The sequence below is a fragment of the Acipenser ruthenus genome, chromosome 35 (assembly GCF_902713425.1).
Source record: "Acipenser ruthenus chromosome 35, fAciRut3.2 maternal haplotype, whole genome shotgun sequence".
In the NCBI taxonomy this organism is placed as follows: domain Eukaryota; kingdom Metazoa; phylum Chordata; class Actinopteri; order Acipenseriformes; family Acipenseridae; genus Acipenser; species Acipenser ruthenus.
This window is the reverse complement of record NC_081223.1, coordinates 6,678,556-6,697,456: the sequence shown is the minus strand read 5'-3', so window position 1 is coordinate 6,697,456 and position 18,901 is coordinate 6,678,556. Positions and strand designations below refer to the sequence as shown.

Sequence of the window (18,901 nt, the reverse complement as noted above, 5' to 3'; positions counted from 1 at the left end):
GTGGGATTGACTTCTGGCTGCATGTCTGTCTGTCTCAGATTGACCCCAGTGAGCTCACCCTCCTTCATACCCTGAGGAAGATGAGTCTATACCCTGTTTATTTAGCAGGTCCTCATACCGTGATACAGCCATCCTGAAATGTCTTTCTATCAGAAACAGCTTCTATCGGATTGGCATTCAAATCAGTAGCAGACTTGGTGGTCCAGTGATTAGAGAAAGGGGTCTTGATACCAAGAGGCTCCCAGTTCAATCACAGCTCAGCCCTTGAATCACTGTGTGTGATCCTGAGCAAGTCACTTCACCTCCTTGTGTTCCGTCCTTTGGATGAGATGTAAAAGCGAGGTCCTATTGGTAGTGACTCTGCAGCAGCAGTTGTTGATGATGCACAGTTTACCCCCTGTGCTGGAGACCCCTGATTGAAGCGAATTTTAATTGACTAACAAAAAGCGACTTAAATTGAAGTGATTTGTTGCCATAGTTGTGAGAAGCTAATTTTAACGCAATTCTGATCAGCGATGTGTTTTGAAATTGTGTTAAAAAGGAATAGAAATTGGAATTGGGAATTAAATTAAAAAAAAAAAAAATATGCCAAGATTTTTTCAATTATTATTATTATTATTATTATTATTATTATTATTATTATTTGAAATGATCAAAAGGTACAGTAATAAACAATATGCCAGAGAATCAATGCATGCGAGAACAAGTTTATTGATGTATTTAGTTTTTTTAATAATGAAGAACATGCTGGCGCAATTTCACGAAATAGAGTTTTGATATAGAGACAGTTTCTATAGAATTTCAAAGGGTCTTCTTCAAAGGATAAATAAACACCACGTGTTATATTTGCACTAGCATGGCTTATTCCAGCCCATTGATATTTCTATTACAATTCCAATAACTGTCCATCAAATCTGATAAACCAATGAGAAATCTCAGAGAAACGCACAAGCCTTTTAAGAGAGAAGGAACACGTGCGTCCCACGAATAGAAACGATGCGCGCTTTCTTATTGTTTGCGACGAGGTGCACGAAACAGCGGGGTTTGAAATGAAGTGTCAGACTGGATCTGATCGTCCAAATGGACAGTTTTCTCCTCGTGATTCCTGAGTCGCTCTCAAAGGTATTTTTTTAAGAAGAAACCATCTGAACAGCAAGCGCTTGATTCCTTGTGTACCTCGAAGGGTTAAAACAGGCTCAGTTCTGTGTGCAGCTCTGGGCAAAGGTTTTGCCTCATCTAGAATTTTAGGACTGAGATATTATTTAAAAAAAGCTATATGAACATAGTTTACCTCTTTTATTTAACATCATGTCATCAAAGAAACTATTAAATGATATAGAAAAAAAAGTCTACCATTAGGATGCCATAATACTGGTATATTATTTCATGTTAGATTTTGAAATGTCACATTTTTCAACTTTTTGTCAGTTTGTATGGGAAAATAACAAAGCGGTGTGTAATTAAATATGATTCATTATTCAGCCGGTTTCATTCGACTTTATGAAGTCGACATTGGTCAATTCTACAGGGTTTGCAAAATGTTTGGCCAGTTTGGAAAACGATTCAAAACTTGGAGGTGAGGAATCAGGTCTGAGGACAGCTGAGCATCAGACTTCCCCTGATAATGATCATTTTAAACAGATATTAATCGTCTGAACTTTGCATCCGTTACAAATCACAAGCAAGCAAGTAAAAAAAAATAAAAAAAATAAACTACTGTTGAAAAATTATATCAAGGCGCAAAACTAACATCAAACGCTCCAAAGGAGTCATTATTATTATTATTATTATTATTATTATTATTATTATTATTATTATTATATGCGTCTCTTCTTTCTGTTCTTCTTCTGGGATTCAAACTCCAAGCTCGCGTAGGTGACCAGGTTGTCCTCTTCATCTCTCCTCTGCAAGAGATCAACAGGGTTTATTAAATAATACATAATCTATAATAACACAGCACATACCAATAGCGGAACCTCTCAGCCAATAACTTTCAATTGGGATTCCAAATCCTGTCACAGGTGAACAGGATCCCATTGATGCATGGCAAAGCCGGCCGCGGATTGGCTTCATTATGAAACCTTTCAGCTATTTTCTAGATTTCCTGCACGAAAGGGGTTCAAATCCAGGACGGCCCTTCTAAAACCCCACCGCTCTTATCACAGGACAGCTCTTATCAGAATACGCAGTGAGGGGTCTTTTCTGACTTGGTTTAGGTCTTACATGCTCATATATGGTATTGTATTTACCATTCGTGGGCATGTAAACCCTTCTTCCAGCACGTAAATCACGCGTAAACCAAGTCAGAATAGAGCCCTGAATGCACTAGTATCAAAAACCTCAACTCTGTCTCAGATTGTACTGATCCCCCTGGGGCACTCGACGCCGTGCGCTGAAGGGATGGCTTAACTATAGACGCGAAACACTTCACCAGATGAGACGGTGAATTGAACACGCGAAATTTACCTTTGCATCTCCGCTGCCGGGGGTCCTTTTTTGAGTTACACGCGTGGGGTCTTCAGTGGACGCTGGGAATGCAAAGTTGAGACGTCACTGACAGTTTATCAGAACGAGGCTGTGTGTCTATATATAGATAGATAGATAGATAGATAGATACTTTTTACTTTTTAAAAAAACTTTATTTAACAATTAAATAAAATACACAAAATCAATATTTATAAAACATATTATCACGAAATCAATTCAGATCCACCCAAGGTGAACAAAACAATACATAAAATATTATGGACACCTAAAAATTCACATCACAGATACTCCTCCAGATCACCATCCTTAACAGCACACATCACACTGTCTACACACCAGACTTCCTCAAACATTGCTATATTATGCATTGCTTTATAAAACCTAAAATCCAGTCTAACCCGTGTTAATACAAGCATTTTAAAAATGACAAAAGGATCAGTATTTAAAACGTCATTCACTTTGTTTTTTCTGCTCTTTAAAATTGCTAATTTGGCCTGTCCAATAAAAAAAATTCACCAGCTGGATTGAGTACTTTCTCTTTTTACAACACTTAAAACCAAAAATAAAAGACACCTCAGAGAACACAAAACCCAATCCAGCAAGCAATTCCTTCAGAGCAGCAAACAGAGGTTTTAATCTGATGCAGAACACAAAACAATGGTAAACAGTTTCCCTTTGTGAGCAAAATGGACAGGAATCTTTCACCTCAGGGTTTATGATGCTCACAAAGGAGTTAACGGCAATGATGGTATGCAAGATCCTCCACTGCAGATCCACTGATCTTTTTGGCAGTGGTGGCTTATACAGGGTTCTCCAAGCTGGCACTATCTGTTCCGCCACCCCCAGCTTCTCTCTCCAGTGTGTGTCTGGTATTGCCCTGAGCTGCTGCTGGTAACGGCCCTTTACACACACCCTATACAGCTGTTTCCCCTCTACTGTACACAGAGGGAGATCTCTCAGACCCTCTACAGTCAGTAAATAACCCTGCTCATCAGAAGCCTGACTGATCGCTGGGGACACTAACAGTGATGGAAAGGGGGAATCCGTGTGCGGAAACTCTCTGTTCCCTAAACAGCTGGCTTAAGAGCTCCAGCCCCTCACCGGGGAGAGCAGCACGCACCTGGGCAAGGAAAAGCTCAGCAGTGTGGACAGACCGCATCCCCAGAGCAGACGCTAACCACTGAGGAGTCACCCAGCTGTAGGTGTTGAAATCTAAAAGGGCTTTAAGCTTTACAACACCTGCCTTCACTAACCTATGTATAAAAGTAGCAGACTGAACAATATCACACTTCAAGAAAGTATTATGTATTAACGGCTCTTCTAGGAGCCAATCAAGGCTAATGTTTTCAGTGCCCCTCTGCTCAACACGCACCCACTGCCATGCCCTCAACAGGCTCCTATAATAATCTGGCAGTCGGTCCATCTCCAGTTTACCCATTTCTAACAAAAAAGACTCTTATCCAGACCCAGCCTCCTCACCTGCTGCAGGAAGGCACAGGCAAACTGCCTCCACGGGAGGTCCTCCGTGCAATACAGCAGCCTCTGCAGGGCCTGTAACCTAAAAGCCTCTGTCCTGCTAGAAAGGTCTATGAGTCCCTGCCCCCCCTCAGCCAGAGGCAGGTACAGCACACTCTGTCTGATCCAATGCACCCCATCCCAGAAAAACTCCAGCATCACAGCCTGAACCTGTTTCACTAATGACTGTGGGGGCTCCAAGCAGATGAACCTGTGCCACAAGCTAGAGGCCACCAAGTTATTAATAATAAGTACCCTTCCTCTATAGGAGATCTGCGGAAGCAGCCATTTCCACCGCTGTAACCTGCCTTTCACCTTCTCCACCATCCCCTCCCAATTTCTCTGCACTGTGCTGTCATCCCCAAGATGGACACCCAGATAAAGGAGCCCACCCCTGCTCCACTGCAATCCAGCAGGTAAAAATGGAGGACGACAACCCTTCCAGTCACCCAGAAGCACTGCACTACTCTTATCCCAGTTTACTTTAGCAGATGACAGCTTCTCAAACAGTCTTTGACAGGTGCCTACACTGTCAACATCAGTTTGGTTGTTAACAAATACAGCAATGTCATCTGCATAAGCTGTTACCTTCACTGGTTTACCGGGACACTGAGGAATGGACAGTCCAGTCAATACCCTCCTCAGCTCATTTATAAAAGGCTCTATTGCTAAAGCGTAGAGCATACCAGACATGGAACACCCCTGTCTAACACCTCTCTGAACGGGGAAAGGGGCGCTTAAGCCACCATTGATTTTCAATAGACCGGAAACGTCACCATAGAGCAGGTGAACCTTCTCTAAGAAACCGGTCCCAAACCCAAAAGCTTTAAATGCCCTCCACAGGTAGAGGTGATCTACCCGGTCAAAAGCCTTTTCCTGATCCAACGACACTACACCTGCATTGAAACCAAAAAGCTTGGAGGCTGCCAGTATATCTCGGACTAGAAAGATATTATCGAAAATGGATCTGTCTGGAACGCAGTATGTTTGGTCTCCTTGCACCACCCACCCTATCACAGTCCTGAGACGGTTTGCGAGGGCTCTGGAAAGGATTTTATAATCGGCACAGAGCAACGACACAGGTCTCCAGTTTTTAATATTACACAAATCTCCCTTTTTAGGGAGAAGAGTGATGACCGCTCTTCTGCAACTCTGAGGCATAACTTTATCCTGCACACTCTCCCTGAAAACATCCAACAAGTCCTCTCCCAACAGAGACCAGAACTTTTTATAAAACTCCACTGGGAGGCCATCAAGTCCAGGTGTCTTTCCATTGTTCAGCCCCTGCAGGGCATCAGAGAGTTCAGTCAGTGTCAGAGGACGTTCCAGCCCCTTGGCTTCCTCCTCAGGCAGCTGAGGGAGGTCCTGCAAGAAACGCTGTGATTCCCCAGTTTCCTCCACCACCTCTGCTGTAAACAGGTCCTTATAAAAACCCACAGCCAGCTTCCGGATCTCTGCGTGCTCCCCGAGTTCCTGCCCAGCCGCTGTCCTCAGGCAATGAATCACTTTGCTCTGTGCACTCTTTTTCTCCAGCCCAAAGAAATAGTGAGTGGGTGCATCCATCTCCACTAAGCTCTGGAAACGTGATCTCACCAGAGCCCCCTGCACCTTTACGTCCAGCAGATCCGCTAACCCCCTTTTTTTTACATTTTAGGCCCTCAATCAGCCTTTCGTTTGGGCTGGACTCCAGAGCTCTCTGGAGCTGTAGGATGTCCTCCTCCAGCTCTCTCATGGTTTTATTTAAGCTCTTTGTGACGTTTCTAGTATACTGCTGACAAAAAGATCGAGTCTGCACCTTCCCTACATCCCACCATTGCCGCAATGAGAAGAAGTCTCTTATTTTACATCTCCATCTCTCCCAAAAAAATAAAAAACTTTCCTAAAATGCTCGTCATTAATCAAAGCAGTATTAAAATGCCAGTATGCACTTTGTATTCTCACAGAGGGGAGCAACACGCTGGCAGAAACTAAACTGTGATCTGACAGGCTTGTGGGGCTGATAAAACAAGATTTAAAAATGTTTAAATTATGTTTAACAGTATAAAACCGGTCCAATCTAGCCATGGAAACATCAGTGCCATGTGTTTTGACCCATGTATATTGCCTATCCTTTGCATTAATGTTTCTCCACACATCAACGAGTTCCATATAGTTTTCAATTCTAACCAGCTCCCTGGCAGACTGAGGATGTGGCTCAATGTGATTCCGATCTAATCTACTATCAGCTGTGCAATTAAAATCCCCACCTAAAACTAACACCTCATCGGTTTTACATCCAACCAACATACCTTCAAGCCTCTGGAGGAAGCTTACTCTCTCCCTACCATCAGTAGGTGCAAACACATTATCAAAAACAAAGACTCTGCCTTCAACAACCGCTTGGACTCTGAGTAACCGTCCTTGTATGACTTCACAGGCAACTACAGAGCTCGGTTTAAACCCCTCAGAAAACAAAATGCTAACCCCAGCACTCACATTAGTTCCATTACCTCCCCTTTCCAATCCTTTTCCCAATCAACCTGATTTCCCCCATCTATGTGAGTCTCCTGCAAAAACGTAACATGCAGATTTTTCTGCAAGATAGATTCAAACAATGTGGCTCTTTTACAAGCATTTCTACAGCCATTAATATTAAGGCACCCGATATTAAAGCTAGCCATTGCAGAGTTTGAAACACATTGATATTCAGAAAAGAAAAACAAGCAGACAGTAAAGAGAAAGAGTATTAGGAGTGTACTGGCCATCAGGACTGACTGTGTTTAACATTGCCACGGAGTTTGCTCGATATGTATTTGAGGCGCACTAGCTCCTGAGTACTAAACGTTTCTTGAGCAGAAACGATTTGTTTTAAACCTCGTACTGAGCTCAGAAACAAATCAATATCGGGAAAAAAATCCTCAACATCAATTCCCCTTCGCCCTTTCGTCTGCTCCAGGAAATCTTTGATGCTTTGAACACTGTACCCTCCCCGGGGTTTATACGCACCGAGCGATTGCGATGCTTGAGAGGAGTCAGTGAGACTGCCTTCATCCTCACTGTCTACAGCGGGATTGTCTGTCACTGTGCTGACAGCCTGCGCGCTGCACGTCTCTGCAGAGCTCCCAGGCTCCACACCAACACTGCTGCCGTCAGAAGAAACGCTGCGTTTTTTTATGACAGCACTGCCCTCTGTTTTACTCACCCATTTTTTCCCGGCAATCTTAAAACCTCACTATCCTCGGCGAACTTTACCCCTTCTACCTGTATCTGAACATCACCCCACACACTAGCAAACGTCTCTGTGTCCATTTGCTCACTCTCTCCCTCCGTTCCGTGACTTTCTGTGCTCTCATTGTCTTTTGCTGTATCTTGTACTTTGGTTTGGCTTTCCGCCCCCAACACAGCATCACTGCCTGCCTCCTGGGGCTCAGCTGCCCCCCGGGGCTCAGCTGCCCCCCCGTCACGAGCCTGCTCGCCCTCCGAGCTGCCCGCAGGTACTGATCCGCTGGCGAGCCCAGCACCGGCCGGTCCTGGCTTCTGCTTATCAGCAGTCTCGTCTCCCTTACTCCCATCCCGCTCCCTACTCTCTTTCTCGGGACAGTTTTTCACCAAATGACCTTCAGTCCCACATCTGAAACACTTCATCGAGTCAGAGGTTGCATAAATGACATAATCACTGCCATCCACCTTAAATTTAAGCGTGATGTTAAGATCTTCATCGATGTTTTTTAGAATCATAAACAACTGCCATCTGAATGACATAACATGTTTCAAATGTGGTGACTTGCAGCCTAAAGGGATTCTCTTCAGCCCAGACATAAGCTGCCCATATCTAGCCAGCTCCCTCTCTATCACTTCATTTTTCAGGAACGGGGGAACATCAGAAAGGGTGATTTACCTAGCGGGGACAGCTAAAGGAATTAAGGGAAGAAACGTATTATTGACAACAATCCCCTTTTCTACAACCATAGACACTAGCTCCACTGTACCTAAAAAAACCACGATCGATCCGCTCATGCGAGAAGCCGATTTTACGTTTTCACAACCGACTACCTCCCCAATAGCGAGCACACATTCCTCCAAAGGGATAAACCCCTCGGCGGAAACTTTAACTCCATGCCGGCGGGTTAACCTTTCAAACGAAAAGTTTGGCGGCGGCCTCCCTCCTGTGCCGGCCATCCTGCCCGCTGTTGCTGACAGAGCGTCAGCTCAGCACATAGAACTGTTCACCAGTACACTTTAAACAAGAAATGCAAAACAATATAAAAACAAACAAGAGGAAAAGACCGACAAACCTGCCAGCAGCGCTCATGCACACACCACCACTCCACACCGCTCTCACTCCGCCAGGCAAAACAAGTCGAGATAGATAGATGGATAGATAGATAGACAGATAGATACATAGATATATATATATATATATATATATATATATATATATATATATATATATATATATATATATATATATATAGATAGATAGATAGATAGATATAGATATGGATATTGTAAGAGATAATTCTTCTTCGTATGTATAATTACTAACAAAACATAGTTAAGAGTAACAGATAATAAGAGTCTGCATGTTAAATTAATAAAATACTGAATCAATACAAGGGTGTAGCAACTTCTGCATTAGTATTGCTTCTCTGCTTTTTCTGTAAACCAATGCTGCCTGTAAGCAGAAGCTGTCTGGGGTTGATAAACACTTAAAAACAGATGTCTCAAGAGAGAACAGACTGCAAGAAGCGGGGTGGAGGCTAGCAGATAACGGGAAAGTACTGAGAACGAACAGTTTGTGAAGGCTGGCGTGACAAAAGGCACGAACAGTTTTGTTGTTTTGCATGCATGTATAAAAACGTTGTGTGAACTTGCTCTAGTGTGATTACAATAAGGCAACCTCGGGTTTTGAAACTGGAACTTGGTGTGTGACATATCTCTATTCTTACACTATCTATCTATCTGTCTATCTATCTATCTATACACATATATAATGTGTGTGTATGCAACAAAACTACATGAATACAGTGGATACAAAATATATTTGAACAACAACACCATTGTTAATAATAGCAGGCCAGAATATGTTTTTGTATTAATACTGATATAATATTTATAGCATAATATAAATAACAATAGCAATAACAATATTTATCACCATCGTCATAGTTACAATAACAATAATAATAATCATTTTGAAAGAGTTTCTGTCAGTAATGAAATCGTATCTATAGAGATATACAATGCGGTGCACTGACTCGCTAGCCCGCTGCAGAACCATCACTGGCTGTAGCGCTATAAACTCGCACCAGCGCACAGGGAGGGAGCGGCCGGGACGGTACCTGGTTTGAAGCGGCGGCGGGTCCACAGCGCGCAGCCGCAGAGAGCCGCGGAGAGAGTGAGGAGGGAGACCCCGGAGAACACGGCGTACTGAACCAGGCACCGCTCTGCAACCAGACCTGGGTTCAATTACAGTTACAGCAGAATTGTTTACTGACATTTCAATTACAATTGAGTACAATTCCAGTTACAATTACGCTGCAGTAATTACAATTAGAATGACAGTTACACTAAAAAGTAACATAAACAACTCCCCACATTAACATGTATACTCTGCTTATCCTAAATAACCCAAGCAACGATAATAATCACAGGTACAAATACACAAACATAAAACTTGTATCTGTTTCTCAAGCCTGTTCCAGCCTATTCTTTTTTTAAATAATATAAATGTTACAAAATAAGAGGCTGTGTGGTCCAGTGGTTAAAGAATGGGGGCTCGGTACCAGGAGGTTCAAATCCCAGCTCAGCCACTGACTCCGTGTGTGTGTGTGTGTGACCCTGAGCAAGTCACTGAACCTCCTTGTGCTCCGTCCTTCGGATGAGACGTAAAACAAACGAGGTCCTATCGGAAGTGACTGCAGCAGACTAAAGACTGGGAACACATGGAAGTTATTGATCAATTAAGCAAATAACTTGTTCAATTAAGGGAACTCTGGTCATTGGGACAGTTTACATGCTGGGAAAATGTCATGACTTGTTTACTGTCATGACTTATTTAAGGTGGTACGGTCTGGATTACAATTTTAGTTTTGGTTTATTTTTAGTTTGTTTGAATACAAATGTAATACATTATACAAAAATCAAATACAACATGAAGTTTCAAAGCAGGAATTATTAAACAAACCAAAATTATCTAAAATTATAATTTGCCCGTACCACCTTAAATAAGTCATGACAGTAGACAGATAAGTCATGACATTTCCCCAGCATGTAATCCAGCCCATTGAGGGCTGAAAAGAGTAGTTCATTTTTTGTACCAACTGATCTCTAAAGGACTTCGTTTAATAAATCACCTGCTTAATTGATCACAATAAAATTGTTCCAGGTGTTAAGAAATTGATGATTAAAGGTTACTTATAAAACCTGCTGGATAGGGTCTCTCCAGGACCAGGTTTGGGCAGCACTGGTCTAGTCTCTGTAAATCGCTTTGGATAAAAGCGTCTGTGAAATGACTCATTAATGATAAAGAGTCGAAAGGGAGAGTTTACTGACCCGCCCCATGAATCCCAGCGTATGAAACATTCCCGCTGCGGATAGAAGTGTTCCTGTCAAACTGCGCTTCGCATGCGCAGTCAGCCCCGCTTCTCCACGTCTCCACCGGGATTGTCAGGCGGCTCGTAGCAGCGTAGCTCTCTCCGTCTCCCTGTCCCTCTCCGCCCTCCTTCACTTTGATCCCGGAGCTCGGCGTTCCCTCCGCCGTGAAGTTACCGGAGATGAACCATCGGACCCGGACCGAGAGCGAGGAGAGGCCCCGGATTAGACACACTAATGTCAGGGTCGCCTTGGAATCGATCGCGCTGCCGGAGACAGCCAGGGGGGCCAGGATAGACACTGACGGATTCACAGAGGAATCATCTGAAACTTAATGAAATAATAATAATAATAATAATAATAATAATAATAATAATAATAAACTGTATTTAATTACATTTTATAGCATTGAATGTATGCATAGTTACAATGTACTTAATGTGTAAATCTCTGTGCTCGATATAACCCTATCCTTAACACTAACCTTATCCCTAACAGTAACCCTATCCCTATCACTAACCCTATCCCTAACCCTAACCCTATCCCTATCACTAACCCTATCTCTAACACTAACCCTATCCCTAACACTAACCCTAACACTAACCCTAACCCTATCCCTATCACTATCACTAACCCTATCCCTAACACTAACCCTAACACTAACCCTAACCCTAACACTAACCCTATCCCTAACACTAACCCTATCCCTAACACTAACCCTATCACTATCCCTATCACTATCACTAACCCTAACCCTAACACTAAACCCAGCCCTTTTCTGATTCAATTCTGTACTTACATGTATCTTGCAAAAAGCTTTGCTTGTTAAGTTAATTCATATTAACATTGTAATGATGTGTAAGTGCGCGTGTATTTACAAAGTATCTGCTATGCAAACACAGAGTAATCAGAGACACTTCATATAAAGTGTTACCGAACGTTTCTCCAAAAGTATGAATTGATTATCATGCATATTTAAACTTTATTATTATTATTATTATTATTATTATTATTATTAGTAGTAGTAGTAGTAGTAGTAGTAGTAGTAGTAGTAGTAGTAGTAAACTCACCTCCAGACACGATCACAACGGACGCGTTTGAGAATCTCAGAGAGCTGATACCTTCTTCAGCGCAGTAATATCGCCCGCTATCGTTTCTCTGCGTGTTCCGGATTGTTAGCGTGACTCTATTGCTCTCTACGGTGCTGGTAATCCTGCATTTGGAGCCCGGATCTCCGCATTCACCAGGGAACGGCTCGGTCAGTCCTCCGCTTGCGTTGTCTCGGAACCAGCGGACCTGATAGGTAGATTTGAAGACACAGTGGACGGTAACGCGCTGTCCGACCCGAGCGAAATAATAAGTGGGATTTGCACTGAGAAAAAGAAAAACTGCAACAAAAAATGATAATACATAGAGAGACACAGATAGCATGAGTTTGTAATAAAACAGGGCTAATGTTGAGAATGCATCTCGTTTAAAAATGTGGATTGCGCCATGCGATTTAAAGAAGAATTCTACCAGCAATTGTAAAGTTTTTAACTTTGAAAAACAGATAAAGCACTTTACATGAAGTGTCTCTGATTGCTGTGTATTTATTATTATTATTATTATTATTATTATTATTATTATTATTATTATTATTATTTATTTCTTAGCAGACGCCCTTTACATGAAGTGTCTCTGATTGCTGTGTATTTATTATTATTATTATTATTATTATTATTATTATTATTATTATTATTATTATTATTATTTATTTCTTAGCAGACGCCCTTATCCAGGGCGACTTACAATCGTAAGCAAATACATTTCAAGTGTTACAATACAAGTAATACAATAAGAGCAAGAAATACAATAACTTTTGTTCAAGCAAAGTACAAGTGTGACAAACCACAATTTAATAATACAGCAGATAATAGTGATAGTTACATCAGGATATGATTAAATAGTGATAGTTACATCAGGATATGATTAAATAAAAAGTACTACAGGTTAAACACTTGGCAGATTACAGTATTCTGAAGTACAGGATTAAATGCAGTAAAATAGGGGGCAGATAAGAGCAAAATAAAGCACATTTACATGAAGGGTAATAGTGTCCCAGGATACAAACAGAGGAGTTCTACAGGTGCTGTTTGAAGAGGTGAGTCTTAAGGAGGCGCCGGAATGTGGTCAGGGACTGGGCAGTCCTGACATCTGTAGGAAGGTCATTCCACCACTGCGGAGCAAGGGTGGAGAAGGAGCGGGCTCTGGAGGCAGGGGAGCGTAGCGGAGGTAGAGCTAGTCTTTATATACTTAGAAGCTACACGCGTAGCCTTACTTACACATAGTTACAGTGTCCTTCATGTGGCAGATTTTACATGGTACATGGTTACTCTGCACCACGCCATTGTAATGATGTGTAAGCGCGCATGTTTGTGAATACAGTCATTAGAGACACTTCATGGAACGTGTTACCGAAAAACAATATTTAGAACCACATCGTTATACAATGAACATATACCTTTTAATAAGGGTTTGGCAATGAATCAAAATCTATTATTATTAATATAATAATAATAAATATTTAGAACCAAATCGTTATGGAATGAACATATACCTTTTAATAAAGGTTTGGCAATGAATCCAAATCTATTATTATTAATATAATAATAATAATAATAATAATAATAATAATAATAATAATAATAATATCATAAAATAATTAACAACAAAAGTACACTATCATTGGCAACAGTAAATTGCTGTCTACATAATAATAATAATAATAATAATAATAATAATAATAATAATAATAATAATAATAATAATAAAAGCGACTTGCCTTCAGAATAGAATGTTGCCACAGTTAGAATGCGGATCATTCTATTACGCACTAAGCGCTCCATTGAGACAAGGCGCTCGTTTGCAATCCGCCTCACAGGGCTCTTCAAACACGGAAAGAAGCGTGTGCTGTGTGGATCAGACAGGCGTGGCGGTCGAGTCTGGTTCTGAGGGGGAAGGGGACCTCACTGCGCAAGAGAAGAGAGGCTGTCTGTTATTTCCTGTCTCAAAACACTCAAAACAATACTTACATATATTTATATATAACAAAAGATTTTTAAAAAAATGCATGGGTGGTTTTTGCGCCTTATTGATCGATTCGTCCATCTGAAACGACCACGCGTTGGTGCTTATCTTCAGTGGAAAATAATAAACCACAAGCACTGAAACCCGAATTAACGGCTATTGTGCGCGTCGATACCGTTACCACCCCTCCTCCATCCCCCCACATCGCTCATGTCACTGAGTCCTGGGACCAGGTGCCTTTATATTACAATTACAATAGAATTTAAATAGTAAAACAAATATCTGACAAACAACAGAAAAGTAAAGAATGAATATATCTGAAACGGTAAAGCGACTTTACGCACACATTTGAAAAGAGCACCGTAGCCCAAATACTATAATAATAATAATAATAATAATAATAATAATAATAATAATAATAATAATAATAATAATAATAATAATAATAAGGTTCACTTCATCATTAATAATCTCAAGACACTCGTGCATTTCATTGTGGAGTCTGGAAGCTTGTCTTGATATAGAGCCGCGGATTGTTTTAGTTTTTACAATGCTTCAGCGTGCATTGCCGTGCGTCGTGGAACAGGCTTATTAAAATCCACATGAAAATATGTTGCTATTGCAGTCAATAGGGGATTGCAGCACACTGCGCCGAGTTAACACGCAGAGTTTGCATTTCATTTTCAGTCTGAAACAGCTCATTTAAACAAAGCGTTCAACAGTGAAAGGGGCGCGTTCATTACAGACTGCCCCGGTTCTGTTTTATTTCCAAATGCAATTAACTAACAGGTCGTGTTTAATGGTCGCTTCAGCGCGTCGGTGTTGTCGAATTTGTTTCTCGTTTTATAATAATGACATCCCCTCCTGTTTTGAAGCACACAAATCGAGCACGAGATTCTAAAGGCTCGCTAAGTCGCTGCTGCAACCGGACACCTCGAGTCTTGTGTGGATCTTTACGCGTAAAGCTGCATACATTATATTGAACTGTATGATTTGAAAGATACCATAAGCGTTTTCAAAACAGCCTGAATATAATAAAATATGAAATATATTATATATTAACTATATTAGTATTAAATATTAACTGAATAACTCCCTTAGTAAAATAACAAATGCCTTTATTAGCAAATTCTGCAATGCGCAATTTCTTTCGCTAAAAAAGCCTGTTGTTTCTCGTATTAAAAGACTGATCAATTCATTGATCATATTTTGTGTCCCTCAAAATCAGCTCGTGTTTTGTTTTTCTATTCATATGCTCTAAAAATAAACACGTTGTGGTCATTTCATGAATTCATAAAAGCGCGCAAACAAACCAACATAAGACAAATAAAATACATGCACGCACCTTGCTCTAGTGTTTCCATGTGGGCACGCGTGTATTTTTAACTCGTGGTTCTGTTGCGGTCATTAGGTGTATTCAGTTATTCTGTCCGCGCATGTGTATCTAGATAGAGGCTGTGGAGCGGTTTAATGCACTCTGCTTTCACAGGGCTATTCAGACTGACTCGTGGTCTCAGCAAAAACCCGCAACGAGCTCTCTCAGCGCGAGGTGATTTTCCACTAGACTGCAATCGACAGAAGGGTATTTCTGCACGAAGGCGGCTCCTTTCTTTCATCAGATATGAATATGGCACGTCAGCATATGCATGCTTCATATCTCCAGCGTGAGTGCATGCAGGGTTAGAATCGGTGCGTTTTTGCATGGGGGGGGGGGGGAGTTTGCGCGCTGCTTTAAGTTAATAGTTTAAACATTTGTCATTGTTTCAGGACGAGTTCTGCTAGATATACAACTTGGGTTTCCCATTAAATTGCACGAACGATTTCTCTTTTTTTTAGAAAAAAAGGTAGGCTTTCAAAATCAGGGCATTCGCGTTCAAAGCAAACACAAAAATAAAAACTCCAAAAGCCCCTGAGCGAGGGACGGTCAAAGCAGACCCGTTCACTCCGGGTCTTTGTTCCAAACCCTGTTCAAAATCGTGTAATTATCGAATCGATTAAATAACCGTCCATCCAGATCTCTGGAGTAGTTCATTATACTGCTCTGAATTATAACTACTTCCTGTATCTTGTATTTGATTTTTCTCTTATCTGTCTCCTTATTCATAATTTTTCTAATTGCTCTTGTTTAAAATCATTCTCATCTATCACTATGTGCTCTTAATGGACTTTACTCGTATGAGTAAATATTGTTACTATGAGTTAACTGCTCTTAGTCGAACTCGCTCCTAATTGTAATTATTTACTGTATTCGCTATTTTACTCTTGTTTGAATTTGATCTTATTTGCTTCTGATTTTATTGTACTTTATAGCTGCTCTTATCTGTAATGTGATATTCTTGAAATGTATTTTTGTTTACGACTGTAAGTCGCCGAGGATAAGGGCGTCTGCTTAGAAAAAAATACTACTACCACTACTACTACTACTGACAGGTCGCAGATTTCAGAGCTCCTGCAGCAGTGTTTACAAAACTATTAAAACAGTTATTTCAACATTTTATTTTGTAAAACTTTTTATACTGTCAACTTTCTAAAGTAGTAGTGCACCTTTTTAGTTCAAAACATTCTGGTTAAGTTGTTTTATTTTTATAAAAAACACTTATTTAGTTTGTCCTTTTCTCTCCCTGCACTTGCCTACATAAGCAAGTGCACGAGAGATTTTTCTTTCTTTGAATTTTCTTTCTTTTTTAAAACACTCTTTTATTAATTCATTAATTTTACCTTAAAGCTTTTATTTTTGTCTTTTTAAGAAAATTATTTTTATATAAATAACTGTTTTAGTTTTTTAGTTAAAAATCGTTTTGTTTTGAAAAAATCCCCCATCTCTGCTGTGTGCAGAGTGGGGGAAGGGCAGGCAGGGAGCACAGGCCGTGTGCTCCTTTGTTTGCCCTTGGTTTGTTTTTTGATTTTTGATTTTCTTTTAAGTTTAAAACTATTTATTAGTTTTAGACTTTGATTTCTTTTTTAATTTTCCTTTTACCCCTGCACTATTGTAGTGCAGGGATGGGTGAATTTGTATTTGTTTATTTATTTAAAAAATAAATAAATACGTTTGTTTGTATTATTAAAAAAAAAAAAAAAAAAAAAAAAAAAAAACTTTGTTTTTGATTGTTTTATTTTTATTTTGTTGTGTGTGTGCCTCTGCACTATTGAAGTGCAGGGGTGTGTGTGTAAATTTTTATTTTTTGTTGTTTTAAAATAAATTAATATTTTCTGTCTGTTTGTTTAATTTTTTACTTTGCTACTCCTGCATTATTGGAGTGCAGGGGTAGCTATTTTTCGTTTATTTAATTAAAAAAAAAAAAAAAAAAAAAAAAATTACGAATTTTGTTTTGATTTAAAACTTTTCTGTTCTGTGCGCCCCTGCACTATTGGAGTGCAGGGGTGTGCAATTTGTGTTTGTTTTGTTTTTGAATTATTGTTTGTTTCTTGTTTAGTGAAGAAATAAATAAATACATAAATAAATAATACAAATAAAAAATTAAATAATGAGTGGGCAGACACCACAACCCCCCAAGCAATGGGCAAAGGCAGCCGCGAGCAACGCGGCCCCCCCATTTAAAAACATCACCAGGAGGCACGGGGTCAGGTGCCTCCTGCGAGACTCCCTCTCGATCGAGGGCTTCGTCAAGGCTATGGCGAAGGCGGTGGGACCAGCAGCGATCGTGGCGGCCTCCAAAATGTACGGGAAAGCCGTCTTTTTCCTGAGATCGGAGGCCGCCGCGAACACCACGATCAAGAGGGGTCTCAGCGTGGGGGGCATGTTTGTCCCCATCGAGCCCCTCGCGGGGCTGGGCAGCAGGGTCATCCTGTCCAACGTGCCACCGTTTATTCAGGATGCCCTGCTCATGCCCCATCTGCAAGCCCTGGGGGAGGTCAAGACGGCCATCCACCCCATCCCCCTGGGCTGCAGAGACCAGGCCCTCCGCCACATCCTGTCCTTCCGCCGTCAGGTGACCATCCACCTGGCGGGGAGGGACACCGCGGAGGGCAGTTTTGTGGTCCCCTTCGAGGGGACCAACTACGTGATCTTTTATTCCTCGGAGGAGGTGCGGTGCTTTCACTGCAAGGAGCTGGGGCACCAAAAAAAGAGGTGCCCCAAGCTCCAGAAAAGCGCAAAACCACCCGCGCAAGCACCGCACCCCTCCGAGTCCACCTCGCCCCCGGGGCCCTCCAAGAGGCCCGCAGAGAAGGGGGGCAAAAAAGTACCCCCCCTCCCAGTAACATCCGGGGGGGGAAAGGGAGAGAGGACCCCCGAGGCGGCCGGACCCTCCGCGCCTCCCGAAAGCGCGCGGGGGGAGAAGGCCGCCGAGTGGACCGCGGTCGCCCGCCGCAAGAAGAAGGTGGCGGCCAGGTCCACCGGGGAGGCCAAGCGGGGGGAGACGAAACCCGCCGCCGCACCATCTGGCGGTGGGTCAGGGGGAGTCCCAGAGAAAGGGACTCCCTCGACGGCGCCCCCCACGAGGCAGGGCGGCAAAGCCGCCCGCAAAACCAAACACCTCATCCCCGGGTACGAGGAGAGAAGCGCTGCCGGAGGCGTGCTCCCCGTCGCCGTGGCAGGGCAGGGGACAGCCTCTGGCAGCCTCAGGGGAAAGAGAAAGGCGCAGGCGCGTCTTCCCACGTGTGCACGCAAGTGGACAAGTCTCGGCCTCTTGCTGAGGGTCCCCGGGGGAGCGATAGAGGGCCCCCAAAAAAGAAAGAGACCGCCTCGGCGTCCCCCCTCTACCGGCGACGAGGGCCCCGGCCCTCGTGCTGCCACGGAGGGGGAGAAAGATCCATCTCCCGAGGCGGTCCGGGGCTCCGCGGAGCCCATGGAAGAGGCCCCCGCCGAGAGGCCAAAGGGGAGGGAGGAACCCGCGAGGGCAAAACAAGCCCTTCGGGCAGATCCCCTCCCCGTCACAATAAAGACCTCAGAAGCCGGCCCCGACTGTACCATCGAGGGGCCGGCCGCAGCGGAGGTCGCCGAGGGGGCGCAGGAGGGGCCCCCGAAAGAGCAGCTGCCTCGGGCACCGCCTTCCTCCGACGGTGACACGGGTCATGAAACCTGTGTTGCCGAGGAGGGGGCGGCGGAACCAGCTCCCGAGGCAGGTGTGGGCTCCGCGGATAAAGCGGAGCCCATGCAGGCGACCCCCGCCGAGGGGCCGGAGGGGGAGGAAGAATCGCCCCCCCAGGAACAACAGCTGCCTCGGGCTCCCGTCTCCGGAGAGGAGGCGGATTCGGCTCCCGAGGCAAGCGTGGGCTCCGCAGACAACGCGGAGCC

The 18,901-nt window shown here is 42.8% G+C and overlaps 1 protein-coding gene across 1 annotated transcript; it reads right to left on the bottom strand.

Moving 5' to 3' along the window:
• Positions 1-734: 734 nt before the first annotated feature.
• On the bottom strand, positions 735-17,404 carry LOC131705159 (M1-specific T cell receptor beta chain-like). The gene is made up of 6 exons (XM_059007407.1): positions 17,328-17,404; positions 11,646-11,947; positions 10,537-10,905; positions 9,324-9,440; positions 2,467-2,528; positions 735-1,904 (listed from the first exon to the last, which is right to left on the bottom strand). Exons 1-6 carry the CDS (start codon positions 17,402-17,404, stop codon positions 1,818-1,820), a joined length of 1,014 nt encoding a protein of 337 aa, XP_058863390.1. The 3' UTR covers positions 735-1,817.
• Positions 17,405-18,901: the final 1,497 nt, after the last annotated feature.

What these genes read in the sequence shown, in the direction of transcription:
- LOC131705159 (XM_059007407.1), bottom strand. Translation starts at nt 17,404, where the DNA reads ATGCCCCCCACGCTGAGACCCCTCTTGATCGTGGTGTTCGCGGCGGCC. An exon ending in AGGAAAAAGACGGCTTTCCC is followed by an intron (nt 11,948 to 17,327) that starts GTACATTTTGGA and finishes TCTTTTTCTCAG; the next exon opens with TGCAAATCCCACTTATTATT. An exon ending in CGCTGGGATTCATGGGGCGG is followed by an intron (nt 9,441 to 10,536) that starts GTCAGTAAACTC and finishes AATTGAACCCAG; the next exon opens with GTCTGGTTGCAGAGCGGTGC.